Raw genomic sequence first — 17,176 nt, 5'->3', positions numbered from 1 at the left:
TTACAAACACCCAGATTCTTTTTTGGGTAAATATAGCAAAGGAGTAGATACAAATCACCTAAAATAGTTTAAATTATTTTTCATATTGTCCTTATAAACTGTTTTCGAGTTTCCATTTAAGCAGTACACGCACGTACAGTATTGATTAGTTCCTTCCCTGTAATAATTATACAGAGCTTTTAAAATTGCCCTATTACAGCAATATTTTAACTGCCAATCAATTCATTTACTCCAGTTGTACGTGTTGTCTCCTCCTGCTCCTTCCCCACCTAAGCACAATCCAGGTCTGGGAAAATCAAAACTGGAGTGGACAGATACTACGGGAGTAAACTGGGGTGGAAAAGCGCATGCTCGGAGCAGTAGCTCCCCGCCCGCGACCTCCGTTCAGTCATGGCCGTTTTCCTTCATAATCGGTGAAAATGCCGACAATTTTAGTGTTTAATTACCACGTTTATTTTTATGAATTGTTTATTAAAATGTGTTCGTATTAGTGGTTTGAGATTATGTGTGATCGTGGTTCCAGCTCCGGTTGTTTTTTTACAAGAAAGGTGAGAGCTATTGTATCCTGATTATACCGCTCAAATTTCCAATGTAATTAATATCATAATTATCTACTTTCAGCAGATTATTATATCAAAATCATACCAGTTTTTACTACATTGTAATTCTTTCAGAATAAATTATTTTTAATTATTTATTTAATTCACAAAAATGACTTCATGATACACTGGTTAATAGAATAAGGAGTGTTCTGTTAAGCTTGGCCTTTGGTACTGAGTTTGATATCATCCTTAAATTCTTAGAATTAGTCAGCAAAATCACATAAGGTTCTTTATTATATCTTAAAATTTAGTTGCAATATAATGGTGCCCTTCCCCACTAAAGTAACGTTGTTGGCGCTAGATTGTACTAGTTGTCCTGGTGATGATACTTAGAGATTGAAGGAGGGTACACTTCGTTATAGATCTGTAGAGATATATAAATTCCTATTTTCGTTCATTAATCTACTCTGTATAAGATTGGTGTTTCATTTTTACTACTTGTATACGACCATGTGATTCCAATTGAACAAAGTAATATAAAAGGCAGTGACAGAGATGACAACTGAACTAACAGGTGTTAAGGCGATCAATAATTTGACTTCGGCTGCTCCAGAGTCAAGTTAACGATTATAACCTACAATTTGAAAAGCATACAATTATTATTGTTACTATTATTTATTTATATCAAGAATTTTGTATTTTAACAGTTTCATAGTTCATTATTTAGAATTTATTAGAGTTACAATGTAAGTTTTATTTATTTGTAGCATAGAAATTCCCGTGATAACACGGGACTTTTTGACATCTCATTCAAAATTAATTAAACCTAGGCCTATGCTAGAGTTAAAATATTTTGGATTAGTTACATTTTCAGTTAGTACATGAATTGAAGGTAGATACTTTTATTCATTTAAATATAGTTTTTAATTTTAAATTGTTAATGCAACTATAGTTAGTCTATTTCGGGTAACACAATTGATTAATTTGGTATTTCGAAACAGGGAACCCACATTAGACTAGGTTAATTGATGTGCAGTAAACTTTAGATTTCCGTTTTGTGGGTGGAGTACAGTATGTGGGCTCAGTTGTTATATTGATATTCACAAACATTATTTTTAAATTAGAACTGTCAATATAATCGGATTTTTATTACATAGCTATTTTCAAATAACAGCATACATATATCTACTTTAAATAAAATTTCAGACTGTAAACAACATTTGTTCTGAAAGTCATTTTAATCTAGCAAAAATTACAATAAACTAAATTGTACAGTTTAAAATATAATAATTGTATTTTTCTTGGCCTAAAAATGTTGGATAGTGCTGTAAACTCCAGTATGTGGAAGAGAAGTACTGTTTTTAGGAGATAACCCGTCTAATCACTTTTTGAAAGCGATGGTGCATTACTACCGATGAGAGAGCTTCAAAAAGTTTCATAAAAAATAATCAATTTGTGCGTTTTTTAGATGTTATGGTTCCCTATACTGTATATAAGTTATATTAAACGCTGATGAATACTAAGTGATTTAAAAGACAGATTCACAAATTTTACTCGCATCAGTGCCTGTTTTATCTAAGGAACTGTTATGGTTTCTTTTGTAAATAGTAAGCCTATATATTTTGTTTTTAGACTGTATATTATCAAAATTAGTTACAAATTTGAAACTAGATCTAATATGAAGTTGTGATAGATACTATATGGTATAAGAAAATACAAATAATCGTCATGACGTTGCTGTGTAATCATAAAATCATCTAGAAACTAATTGGTGTATTTTAAAATTGAGAGCTTAGATTTCGTTGTATTATGTATATATGTTTGTACCACTTTGATAAAACTAAGCTTAAGCCATAAATGATCTGTTTGATTTTAGCTCCAATTTTAATCCCATAGGGATGCATCTCTCGAGGAAGGCTAAACCGTTTTCAAACATAGCCTATGGCATGTGGGGGTACATGAAGCACAACTAAGGTTATATTGAATCTCCCGAATGTGAGTTTGGAGTCAGATAAACAATCATATTCTCAGATACTGTAAATACATGTCCAATTTCAGAGACAAAATTTTTAAACAGTGACATGGTAGACTGCCTTTCTATCAAAATTTAAATTTCTCTTAAAACGTTATGCATGGGTCAGTAATACGTCATACAAAACAAACAAATGTTCTAGTTCATTTAGGATATATATCAGATATGCATGAACATTCTGAATAATTTATATGTTGATATTAAATCTAGTGAAACTATCGATATATATGCCTAATTTTAGGCCTAAACTTACAAAATTATCTCAAGTTTTTCTCAGTATTTAATTATGATACCAGGACTGTGTGGTACAGCATTTGTTTTGCTGTAGGCCTAGCTTTAAATTTTAATTTTGTATGTTTTTAGGTAGTAAACATTTTTAGGCAAAAAAATATAGATCTATAAAAAAACTTGCTGCCAAAATATTAGTAGCATAGACACCTATTTTAGTTAATGCTCATAAACTTGTCAGGCTTAAATATCATTCAATCCTCTCTTGTAAAATGACATGAGTTACAAAAAGGTTTGTTTAAAAGATGTAATTTGTCTCCAGTGACGGTTAGTTTAAATTAATCTGTTATTGAAAAGAAAGTTATTTTGCCTGATTGCTAGAAAATGGATGAACTGAAGATATCATATTTTATGACTTTTAATGATGATCCAACTTTAATCTATCAATCACCTAAAACACGCTTTAAACTTCCTAATGTTGTGGAGGACTTGTACTTGATCAGGTTGCTTATACTTAAGAACCCTCTATTGTTGCTATTAGTACTCGGAGCAATGGTAAAGTTTTTAGACAATTTCAAACTGAACTAGCAGGCTCTTCATCATTCCTTTGAAGGTTATCAAACTACCCACCTCAAGTCAAAGAAATGTTTGCATCTACAATAATGTTCTCATTTCTAGACTTAGTTGGCAATTCTATATTTCAAATTTTACCAAAAATGTGATGGACACAATGATAAGGCTCAGCACTGAAGATATGACTGGTGCTTCATTGGTCTATGGATATGACCATGCTATACAGAAGTGAAAATAGCTTTGGCTTTGTGTTAAAACGTATTTTAATATTTAAGGCAAAGTTTAATATAACAAGGAACAACCTGTTGCTAAACTCTAAGGATTCTCTACTAGTTTAGTTGTCAGAGTACGTGCACATGAATCTTTCAGATTTTTTCCCCAAATAAGCTTTGAAGACAAGTTTATGACGGGTATTTCAGTTAAACATCAGGAATAGGGTTATTATAAACCAAGAAACATCAATGAAATGGTAATTCGAGACATAAATGCAAACCTGGGTTGTGGCGCAGTATTGCCAGCTCTAGAGGAAGAATTACTAGTGATGGAATAATTAATTGAATCCAACAATCGAGCAATCATTACTGCTCATCTTTACTCATCTGTCTTCCTGAATCCTTTAACTTCATGATTAATAATTTGATAAATTAACTCATGTCTACAAAATGATACAGAATGTAAACAAAAAATAATAATATAAAAACATGCAGAATAATGAAACACCAAATAATTAAACAGATGTAAATAACTGGAACGAACTAGACATTATCGTGTCGCTTCATACTGAGAATCTGCTAATGTGACAATGCCGCCAGGTGAGGGGGAAGTAGAATACATAACTGCCCCAATGGCCAGGCTTGCAATGATGTGTCTCATATTATAGTATGAGTAATTTGGTTCAATGAGAGGATAAACACAATCTATTTGCTAGTCTCCAAGGTCTGACGATTGTAGAATTTTTAGTGAGTTATGTATTCCTCCTAAGCTGTTATGTATAGTCTTTTTGTTTAAGTGGTCACCAGCAATGCTGAACTTTTATGCTAATGCCATGAAATGTACATTGCCAGATCTGAGCAATTCAGCAAAGTGGAGCATTGATTCATCTTGCACATGTCATATGTGTTCATCTAGGCAATATAACTTCAAATTATCATGGGGTGCTCACAGATTTGATTGATGAAAGGTATACCTGGTGACTCAATAAAAACTGTAAGCCTTTGTATTGCAAGATCTAGGATAAACCAGAATCTGTAGGTAACACAATGTATAATGTTTGTTAGGCCTGTACAGAAAATAAGAACAATGAAAAGTTCATTATTGAGGCTTAAATGGATTGCATCACCTGTGTTGATGCAGGTTATGGATTTGATGAGTTCCCATTGGTCTAGGCAGTTACTTCGCTCTGACCTGACTTACTCACTGATCCACCTTCTGGCAGTTATTTTTGAACTGACTGTTCTTTGGGAGACAAATACCCTGAAACAACACATGTTCAAGCTGAATACGTATGAATGAGTCTCTTGCTTCAAGTGTTCAACAAAATTGTTTTGTTAAATGTTGTTTTTAACTGCGGAAGTGGGAGTGAGAGATTTTAAAATAAAGTCCATAAATATTTTTTCATTAAGGAATTGGGATAGGGAAGGTAGAATGGAATAATATAAATCAATTTCTGAGAAGCCTGCAAGGCTTAATTTTCGTTTGTGGCCACAAAATGCATTAGAGTGAGGACTTTAACTTTCTCTTTTGTTAAATAGTGGGCTCTCTATCATAAAGAGGTGTTCACTATTTTGAATTGTAAACCTTCTTTAACAATGATCTGCTGTATTACCATAGTCACATTTACAGGCTGCCTGACAAAATAAAATAAATATGTATTCAAATGTTTTGTCTGTTATTAAAGTTTACAATATTGTACTGAAGATTTATTGAAACTCAGAAATTTTTGATGGGTTCTAATACCAATGTGTAGTCTAAATCATAGGCTAGACTAATGGTTGTAATTTTATTTACGTTTTTGTATTTTCAATATCTTTTTACAACTTTAGAAATTAAATTAGACTATTTAATTTAAGATTCATTGGAGAGGAATGGAAAGTAATTTGAGACAGCCCTAGATCATATTCTTCAAGTTTTGGTTTTTATTCATACTCTTTTATGTTTATTGTAGAAATATAGTGTAGAAAGTTGTTTAATTAATAATAAATCGCTTCATCACAGTAAAGATGAATGTATGATGTTTTTAATGAATATACAAAACAATCCAATATTGTCGATGTCGTGTGACATATAACCACACCCATATGTAGCTTGACAACCAAAACCTACCATTAATGCTTATCAACAATATTTTGGAATTAACAAGTACATGTGATCAGCATTTCCCATTACGAAACACTGGATTTTATGCAAAAGGTTATCTTAAGGTTTAGCTTGTTTTCTCCTTAGGAAGACAATAGCTCTCTGAGGAACAATATACTAACCACTTGGGCAGATTTCGTAAAAATCACTATATTTCTTTTTGAGTTATTATAATAAATAAACGGTCTTGCAAATCTAACCATGTAGTCATAGATCTTGCTTTGGTTGTTATATAACAACATATGTTATATAATATGTGGATTTACTGGGTGATAGGAATTGTTTTGAAAAATATCCCTCCATTTTTAATTATATGCTATAATTTAATTAAAAGTTTATTTAATTTTATTTACTTAATCACATGTTAGTAATTCTATAATAATACTCAACACATATTTTTAAGAGCTATAAAAATACATGGATTGATTATAGCTGTTTTTAGAAGAAGGTAACTTAAAAATTACAGAGTAAGGGAAAAAGCGTTCCAAATTTTCTTAACGTTTGACCTGCCTATAATCAGTATCTTGATAAATTAACCAAATTTTAAAAAGGTACTTAATCGATTTTTGATACGTTAAACATGGCATAATGTTAATTCCCACAATAACTCTAATTTTTTTAAGTAATATAAATTAAAAGATAAAGATTTAACATCATATTATATTAAAACAGTTATATTCTATAAATGTGTTATATTATTTACTTGGAAATTTTTAACTTTAATGTTGAAATTTCCTGATGATTTTTAAAAATTTCTATTCCAGTTGCTTGCTTTGAATTTTTAACAAATTAAATGTAGATGAACATAACATAATAATACTTTTTTTGAATTACAATATGTACCACTTATAAATAAATAGTTTTTACATTAAACAATTTTCCCAGACATTTTAGTTCTTATATTGTAATTTTATTGTTTGTAAAATCAGTAAATAATGTTTCCATCTAGCAAAAATTTGTTGAAAAACAAATCACTATTTTTTCTTTGTGTATACATCTTCTAAAAAAATAATATTTATGAAAAAAACTTTTCAACTTAACACTTAACATTGTAATGTTGTAATGTAACACTTAACACTTGGCATTTCTGGGTTCTTATAGTGTATTCTACATTATCTACAAATCTCTTTTATTATACTTCTTTAAGGCAAATAAATTTTAAATAATTATAACTTTAGTATATTTCAGATTTTGTTAAACAAATTGCCTTAGAATGTATTGCCAACATTAAAAGAATAATTTCCAATTTATTTTATATTTATGATTTTCTTATGCAAAAAAAATGGTTTCACTTTCATTTTATGTTGTAAATTTTGTATGAAAACAATATTGTTTACGTAGGTTTTAGATTAAAAAGATCTATGAAGAGGGATTTATTTTTAACCCCCTTGCAAAATCACTAACCTTTAGTGCCATTTTGGGAAAGGCCTATTGCCAGTTCAAGGTTAAAGTTTATAATAATAATTTTAACTCTAAGTTTTTTTTAATACGTAATGTCATTTACTTTACAGGCACTTATGGTTTCATATCATATGAATTTTACAGATTTTTTAATTATCTTTTTACTAAAAACTTATCTGCTATCGAAAATCAGACTTTAGTAGGACAAATTGTGTATCAGATTAATTGGGATGTATCACAGTTTAATTTAATTTATTGTTTAATGAATAGTAATGCATAATACGTATGCACTGGCATTTTTAAGTTGCAATACAAACTGTTGGTTTGCCATTCGTCCACATCAACAGGTTAGCTACATTACTGTGTGCAGAATTTCTTCCTCAACAAGAGCATCTGCTTCAAACATATGTTATTAATGAATAAATAATCTGAAGAAAGACTATTATAAACATGGTTAAGGCATTTCTGTAATGTCAAATGACTAGTTTTGACTAGTTGATAGTATTTTGTTATTTTATTATAGAGGTATGATTGTATCACGCGGCATCAAAGTTTTCATCATAAAATTTTGTATTAAGTGGAATACAATAGTGAAAGAATCACAATATATTAAAGATATTGAAAATGTCTAAAAATTTGAATGTGAATGTGTGGTTTTTTTGTTAAAACAAAAAATTTTACTATTTTTCTACAAAATCAAGTATTCTAGGGGGAGTGAAATGTCTTATGTGTTTTACATAAAAAACTTTCAGGGACAGTTTTTATATTTGGAATAATAAACAAACAAGTTTTTCTATTTCTTATAAGGCTATCTATACTTTGGAACTTGTTTTGCTTGAATCATATGGTATTGAGTGTAGACCAACTTCGCCCAGCTGTTTATTTTATCATATTCAAGGTGTATATACCACCTTCACAGACAGTATTTTTCCTTTACATTCACCTCCTAAAAATCAATCTTTTCTTTTTAATATAAAAACAAAGAATGCTTTAATGTTATTAGTTTCATCTATATTGGGTGATTCCGATAAAAGTGTGCACTTTTTCAGGGTTGATATAGGATGTGAATACAAACAATTTTTTGTCCAATGTACACTGGGTCATTCCCGAAAAAATTGAGAATTTGTGAAACGCTTCCTTGTAAGCAACACCCAGTGTTTTCTTTAAGATTTGCCTAGACAGACGCAAATCTACTGAAACTAAATATGTTTTTCTTCTTAATAACAAATAAAAGAACCACTTCATACAATCAAGAATGTAAAAATATATAATAAAAAAATATTTTTAAGTAGCAGGAGTGGGAGGAAACCCTGACCTTTCAAAATGAAACCCTGACAGTGGATGTTACTAAGAGCTCAGCTTTGCTTTACACAAACGGGAGAAATTCTGAACATTTGTTGCAATAATAATTTCATTTACATTCTTGTTTACATTAAGTGGTTATTTTATGTGTTATTACGAAGGAAATAAAGTTTTGCCTACAAAGGGGCATTTCACAAATTCTCAACTTTCTCAGAAACAAAACATTTATGACCCCATGTGTATTGGACACAAAAAAATGTTTGTACTCACATCCTCTATCAACCCTAAAAAAATGCGTACTTATTGGAATCATCCTGTATATCATGTTTTGAAAATTATTCTGTCAATTTTGTGCTGTAAACATTAATGAGGTATGGATCCATATTATTGATTTAATATTATAATCTCAATCAAAATGTAATATTTTATAATTCTGAATAAAACTTTTTCCAAAAAAATACTATTAATATACCTTAATTTGTTATTGAGTTTATATTTTATAAGAAATTCATTTCAATTAATTGTGAATTTTTAGGTCAGTAGCTTTTTGGAATTCTTCCATAGTAAGAAATTTAATGACACAAGCCTCAATATGTTCAACCTTTGTTTTTTCAAGTGTAATAGGGTTTGTCTGGTTTGTGCAAGGAGGGGCGTGAGGCAACTCCCGATTTGGCCACCAGTCCCCGACGTCAGGCTCAAGGACAGGGACCTAATGGTGGGAACACACGTCCCAAGGAACCTCCACCTATGGTTGTGCAGGGGGATTTCCGGAAGGTGAGTAATTACATGTTGTTTGTAGTAATCTTTGGTGTATACAAAATATTTTATAATAAAAAGTTGTACTACGTTTAGAGATAGTGAAATAAATTTTTACAAACAAATGCTCAGCTATAATGTAAAAGTATTTATAACTATACATGATAAGATAATGTAATGTAACATACATTGAATGATATCCATTGTTGGATTATTTAAAACAGACCTCAAAGATAAAATACAAATATACGGATATTACTTTCATTTAAAAACAAAACAAAAAAAAACATTATGGTTGCCTGTAAAGTCGGTTTTACGGGCGAAGATTTTACGTGACAACGTCTTTTTCTCGGTAGAATATTTATTGATATGAATATTATTAAATTGCACAATAGGAACAAGGAATTGAATGAAAATAAGAATTGCACAAATTTTAACTATAGAAATATATTTTGTTTACTAAAACATTGTACATAATTTGAAATTAATTAAAATTTGTTATTGTAAATGGTAAAGTTGAATAAAACATTTACTAAAATTGGAATTTGAAATTCTTGCTAAACACAGTTAAATTCTAACTCCGCGCGTGGTGATTGGTCGGTTTAGTTCGTTTGTTTGGTCGCACTGTTATGAAAGGTTAGAGGTTATAATTTGTTATTTTAAATGTTTGACTAGCAATACGCGCTGTTTCTTCTCAATCGACTGAATTACGATTGATTGCAGAGTGATTTAAACTAATAATTTACTTAACACTATCAACATTTGTCAATAGTATGACATAACCTATAAACTCAGTTTCTCAACTTTTGTGTCAATCTAACAATTAATCAATCAATCATAGTTTACGATAATGAAATATCAGTGTACAATTATTTACCTTTATTGTTGTAGTTGTTGTAAATGACGAATCTAAGCACTCCACATTTTCACGAATAAACATAGTTATCTGCTTTATCCCGTGCGGCGGACCCACAGTTATCTGCTTTATCCCGTGCGGCGGACCCACTGGACGGGCATCGTAACGTTACCGGGCGTTACACTTTTTCATGAGTGACTCCGAGCCGCAACCTAATTTAAGACGTTGTCACGTCAAAATACAATGCCAAAGTATATGGTTTGCTAAAACTTTGGCTTTTGCAAGAGGTGATTAAGTTGCAAATCTGTTAATTTACATTATTGATATTTTGTTTGAGATGTTTTATTAACTCTACAGAACCATCAGATGACCAGAATGTTTTTCCAGAGCTTTTTGTAATTAATTAACTCATCAGTAATGATAGTGATATATAAAAAAACCAACTTTATCATTTTTATGGTTGAGGAGTCAAGTATACATTTTATTGTATTACGTTGCTCAAATCTTCATAGAACCGGCATCAGTGTTGTGTGCAATGGACACTTCTAGTGTTACCAACTCTGTTACATTCTTGATCTCTAAATAAGAATTTAATATACGTACATTTATGTATGTTTATTTGGAATAGATGAATTACGAAAATGATAAATTTCTTGATTCCTTGTTTATTTATTCTTTCTCTAAATTAAGGCACTGTCTAATTATTTTAACCATAAATGATGTTTTCAAGGTATGTGTTGCATTTGTGTCCTTTCAAAAGTTACCTTTGAATTTAAAATTTCCTGAAGCTTAATTTCATAATAAATGAATATATAAATTATTATTAAAGAGAGACTGATCCTTTCCATATGATGTAGATGCGATTTTAGCCACAGTAGTATTTGTTCACTCATCAGTGGGTGTGGTGTTCACTGTTATTCAGGTTTGATTCTGTGCACCTACATAAATCCACCACCCAGTGGCAATATGTTTGTTCAGCATAATGCATATATTGCATACTCGGCAGATTTCTGCTGTCAATTGATGCAGAAACATTTGCTTACAGTGTAGAAAGTGCTGTTGCTGAGTAACCAACTGAGCCCATAGTCTGTGGCTAGTAATATGCAGTTTGTTAATAATAAATGTATTTTTTGTTTCATTAAATACCAATACTCTTAATTTAAAACAGTAATGGATTCGAGTACAAAATGATAATTTTCTTTAGTAACATGAATAAAAGGAGACTTAGGGGCAGTTAACAACTCTGTCTCAATGCTGATTAGAAAATTTGATACATTATTGGCACTTTTCTGAAGGATGGATCCTTACTTGTGTTTGTCAAAGTCCATTAACTGCCCATAAAATTTCCAATTTTGTCTGTAATAATTTAGTTTCTAAAATAGAAATTCAAGCGAACAAAAACAGTCTTTATGAACAATCTTTGTTTGAATAAGATGAGAAAGTATTTATAGTTACAATACAGTAAGACATTAACCATCAATGTTGCCCCACACTGATGGCAACGAATGAGAAACATCCACAAGGTAGTGCCAATCACGTAAAGAATAACATTATAGAGAGTTTGATCACAAATGCCAGAGAAAACTAACAAATATTGTAAACTTATCTACATATATATTTCTATAGAAAATTTAAGAGATTAAAAGATTTTGACCCTTATCTAAGGCTTCTACAAAAGCTTATAAAATTTGTGGGATCATGTGGATTCTCTAATGTTGCTCAACATATAAGCTGTTTGGAACTTTTTCATCAAGATCCCTGGATATCTGCTGCATTTATGTTCTGCTGATTTTTATCCACAGAATTATCCATTATCAGTTGCACTTAAATATGTGTTTTCAAAGAGGTCCACGTTTTATCAACATTCCAAGTTGACTCCCACAGAGGAGCTGTGTATTTTCCTTACTAGGAGTCTAGTCCATGCTTTTTAATAAGGACAGATAAACACTTGCTTTATCTAAATCCTCAGGTCTCTCTTTAAGACTTAATCTCGATCAAAAACTTCTCTTATTAGAAGTAGTACTACTGTGAATTTATTGATTTAAATAAGGATGAAACTTATCAGAATCATTATTAAAATTAATTATACTATTACTTTTTAAACATGTCTTCTTCTGCTAAAGGCTTGAATGGTAGTGTTGGATTGCAGGTGAGCGGGATATCGAATGAGATATTTCGGCAGATAGAGACGGTAGAGAACGACCATGATGCGACAACAGCGGCTGCTCTGGAGGCAGTGGAGCGGCGGGGTGAGATGGTGGTAAGACTGTTGGACCCAAGACATCTTGGTCGGGCAGCCAGTGACGTTGATAAGCGCTATCTTGCCCTACAGGTACTTTATCAAATAATAAACTTATTCTTGTTTTTCATATGCCACGTATTGTGCTATTCTGTACTTAACATGTAATATTTCATAGAATGGATTGCCAATCTTCTGTAATTCTCCAAAGCATTAAGTTCTTTGATATGAATGTCACCAATTATTCAGAAAGCCTTACACAACATTTCATTGTCAATTTTTATATTGTATTATTTTAACTATTTTAAATTGTATAGATGTATTTTTAAAATCCATATAACTGATACATCAAATGTTCAATAATATTTAAATGCTTATGAAATATATAATTTATTACAACTTATTTTTGAAACTATTATTTTAAAAGAAATGTATGTATGATGAAAATTAAATGCCTCCTTAAAGTATTTTTTTCTTACATGTTAATGGTTTTTTGCAGGATGCAAATCATTCAGTGCATCTAGTAGAAATTGTGAAGAGGCCAGGACAAACGCTGGGGCTGTACATCCGTGAGGGGAATGGTCTAGACCGCTCAGACGGAGTATTTATATCCAGGATAGCCCTTGAATCTGCTGTTTATAACAGTGGATGTCTAAAGGTAACTTTATCTTTCATATTCTAGATATATTTCCATCAATCTCAATGGTTAATTTTAAAGCTGTATTTATAGTAACACTGTGTTCTCAGATTACGATACCAGTGATCATAAAACCTTTCCATTTCAGGTCGGAGATGAGATCCTAGCTGTGAACTTGGTAGATGTGACCCGTATGAGCCTAGATGATGTGGTGATAATTATGTCGATACCACGGAGGTTGGTACTAGTGACACGCCAGCCCCGTGGAGGACCCTCGGCAGGTGTGGTGCCACAGCCCCAGTCTCGGCCTCTGGAACCCAAACCACCTCCTGTTGTTGTCATCAAGAAGGAGCTCACCCGGGATGAGGAGCTGGACGATGAGGAAGACGAGAATGGCATGAGCGACAGGAGATACAACATGTATGTGGGGTAATTTTTATTATAAAGGAACACATTGACTAATTTATTATCATTTCACCTACCTTATTACTTTATTGTTATATATAAAAATATATTTTGTGAAATTGATTTAGGATAAAATGCAATTGATCCAAAACTTATACTAAAAGGAAAAATAATAATCAACATTTATTTTATTTCATAACACAGGAATAAGACATTTGAATATTTAAATATGAATGTTAAATTTAGAGTACATAAGTAGTTCTTTTACAGCCATGCAATTGTTTATTTAACATTTATACTACTGATTACATCAGTTATATTATCTGCCTATTGCAATCACTCTCATGACAAAATTTCCTAGAGATTTTCTGCATTTTCTCCAATCATGACCCCCAAAAGCCAAAACTACCATATTCCAAAAATGTGTATATATATATATATATATATATATATATATATACATAAACGTATGTATGGGCTTATACAACACAAAACTACCTTGTGAAGTCAGTAATATCCAGACTAAACTTACTTGGCACAACAGCAATACTTGCAAATAGCTTGAATGGTTTGTTGGCAATTTGCATTTTCATGGGAATAATTTTGAACATGACAAACTATCATAGTTCTTAATAAATTCAAACTAAATGGTACGGAGACAGTATTTACATATAGCTTGGTTGAGTTTGTTAGCCAGTCCTATCAATTAAAATATTTCAAGATTGCTGTCTTTCGCATTTGCACAACATTTTTATTTTGGGTATTTCTTAACATAAATCAAAATTGACACTTTCCTTAAAATTTTCAAGCAACTTTTATTCTTACTTATTTTGTTATAACTCTTAAGGTTTCAAGATTGTGGCCGTTAAAAGTTATATAAGTATACAATTGAACCGTAAAGTGAATTTGTATAGAAATATAATTTCAGATTAGTTAACTAAATAAAATCCACGTTTTTACAAATAAATTTATATGCCAAACAATTTTTGTCTTGAAGTCTTCAAGATTATGAAGTTTCTAAATGTTTGAAAGTGTTACTATTATATTAACATGCCAAAATTGATTGTTATTGTTCGATCAGTGTTGTGCAAATTAAACATCTAAACTAGTAATGCGTCTTCAGTTTGACATTTAGAAATGATGATCACATGTGAAATCCACCCTTCTTCCTACTGAGCTGGAAGAGGTGTTTTTATTATGTACTATTTTTTTTTTATTAATACCACATGTACCAAAATCTAAAACCTAAAGCTAATCGTACTAAAATAACTGTTACTAACTATATTTAACTCGTTAACAATGACAGATTCGATTCCAGTGTGTGAGAAAATTTGTGTAAAGGAGTTGTAATAATTGTGATTTTTAGTGGTTGTTAATTTTACTAAAGAAGATCAGCAGAATAATTAAATTATAAGATAATTAAGATGAAAATTTTTCACATAATTAAGGTACTGTACTCTGCCCCATATATTTATTTTAAATACTTTTAGTTTTATATTTATTTATTTTGAATTTAATTAGTAATGAATAGTAATTAATTAAGCTACATAAAATTAGTGTACATTTTTATTTATAATTAAACTATGTTCTCTTATATGAAAAAGCTATTTACTTTTATTTGGAAACTAAAAGAAATGTAATTAATGCTTCAACAATATTAAACAAGAATGGCATAACTGCAGCCTCTCCCTTCCTCCTCAATTTCTGTGGGTAGCAGCATATCAACCTTAGTTTCTAATGCAGTTCAAAACAAAATATTTAGTAGAGAAAAAAAGGCTTTTTGTAGAAATTTAATGGATTGACATGTGTTTTAATAAGAAAATACCAGAGAACAAACTCTTACAGTGAGGTGAATAATACTGATGTAAAGTGGTCCAGTATAGTCATCATTGGAACCTGTGCTTCTATAATCCCAGACCCAGAATCCGACACTTCAGGCACTATGGCCACTTACATAAATGAAATCACAATTCCGTCACTGTATCTTAACATGAACAGTATTTTGTAGATATTTTATCTGGGACAGTAGTTTAAATTTTGTTTTCTTGCAGATCTTCACTAAATCAAATACAACATATGGTGTAAAATGCGTGAAGTCTAAATCATATAGTATTATATATTTTTGTGTTGGGGAATTTTTGTAAATAAAACTCTGGTAAAAACCTATTTAATTTATAATTTGGTTATAGTTTAGAAACATATTTTTATTTTCATTTATATATTAATATAAGGATCACATTTTTTTGAAAAAAAAAAAATGCTACAATGGTTTCTAATTTTATTTCTGTACATGTCAGTACTGACTGACGAAATGCCTAGTAAGCTTGGAGTGATACTAAAAAAATATATATTTTTCCATTTAAAAACCAAGTATAATATAAACTGATAAAAATGTCCCAATTTTATTTAAAAAAATTAAATAAAGCAAGTAATATGGTTTACTAGATTTTTAGAAAAAGAAATAAAATGAATTTGTCCAAAAAGTAATGAATTCAATACATAATAAAATCTTCACAAAAGCAATTTGTTGTATAGTGAAACAAACTCTTGTGTTTGACAGTTATGGTAACAAAAATTAAATTTGAGATATAACTTGTTATAAATTCAGTACCATATACGTCAAATATTTACAGATATGATATCAGATACCTTGGTCCATTGGTACACATATTCAATACTTATATTTTGATCTTAAATATGATATATCTTTTACGTTATCCTTATGTTATGCTTTGTAGTTATCATTTAATGTTCTAGGTCCCATGGAAGACACACGGACAGTTTGCGGAGAGATCTGACAGGCAGCCGCCGTATGCACCGGGAGGAGCAGAGCAGGGACAGGATGCAAACCTCCAGGTCTCATCTAGCTCTCGGAGTCACTTCCCTCCGATCCTCACAGCAATCCCTCAACGACACCGGAGACATCAACAACTACATGTTGGGCGGTGGCGACCTCTATTATAACTCTAGACCACAACACCAGACAGGGATGAGTGTAAGTGTTCTCGTATCTTTTCCTTTTAAATTTTATAATACTTCTATCACACTTTCAATTCAATACAAAACACACATCACAAAGCTTAATCAATTTTTGTCATTTATTCACACCAGTTATATCAGTTTTTAAATCTTTTGAGAATTTGTATTTCTAATTCTGCAACTAAAACTGAGTTTAGTTGTAAGTTTCCTAAAACATAAATTTAGTTTTTCCTAATCAAAACTGTGTATTACTGAGTAAAATTTCTAAAAAGTGCGAAGGTGTATTTAGAGAAATGTGGTGGATAGTTCCAAAAATACTTTTAGTGTATATAACTGCAAGTTCAACAAGGGAGGACTTTAATTATCTAAACTGTAGTTTAAAAAAAGAGTCAAGAGTACACAATAGTTTAACTTATCAGCCATAAAAAACTATTTACTTTCAATATTCAGTATAGAGCCAAAAAGTTCTCACAATCGTTACCTATGTTCAAGCAATATTTGCTGAAGTAAAAATTCCTGTTCCTGTAAGTGGCAAAATTCCTATTGAATTTCCAAGCCTTTTTCCTCTTCTTTCCATTACTTTCTTCAACACCCACAAGTTATTTCTCTAAAGACAGTGTTTATATCACATTGTGTAATTTTTATTTTTGGAGTGGTACGGCGTGTCATCAAATGTTAGTATTTTGCTTCAGAAACCACCATCTGACATCTTTGAGATACTTAAATACCATGTGAAGGAGATGCGATAATTAAAATCGCAGTACACAAGTGGCATAAGCATTTTAGTGACAATGTACGAATATCAATAATCAGCTTAAATACCACTCTATCTCCACCACATATGATAATGTTGATACAAATGTTGCACACA

The 17,176-nt window shown here is 30.8% G+C and overlaps 1 protein-coding gene across 1 annotated transcript in view; it reads left to right on the top strand.

Annotated features, from left to right (window-relative positions):
* The first annotated feature begins 369 nt into the window (after window positions 1-369).
* The window catches only part of LOC124360282 (rho GTPase-activating protein 100F), a 56,651-nt gene continuing 39,844 nt past the window's right edge, over window positions 370-17,176 (top strand). Inside the window, exons 1-6 of the mRNA XM_046813780.1 lie at window positions 370-548; window positions 9,082-9,207; window positions 12,195-12,377; window positions 12,784-12,942; window positions 13,070-13,341; window positions 16,084-16,321. Of these exons, the coding sequence (XP_046669736.1) occupies window positions 504-548; window positions 9,082-9,207; window positions 12,195-12,377; window positions 12,784-12,942; window positions 13,070-13,341; window positions 16,084-16,321 (1,023 nt within the window). The 5' untranslated portion in view covers window positions 370-503. The remainder of the gene's footprint in view (window positions 549-9,081; window positions 9,208-12,194; window positions 12,378-12,783; window positions 12,943-13,069; window positions 13,342-16,083; window positions 16,322-17,176) is intronic.

Source organism: Homalodisca vitripennis, chromosome 1, assembly GCF_021130785.1.
Source record: "Homalodisca vitripennis isolate AUS2020 chromosome 1, UT_GWSS_2.1, whole genome shotgun sequence".
NCBI lineage: Eukaryota > Metazoa > Arthropoda > Insecta > Hemiptera > Cicadellidae > Homalodisca > Homalodisca vitripennis.
This window is presented reverse-complemented; position numbering and strand designations above follow the sequence as displayed.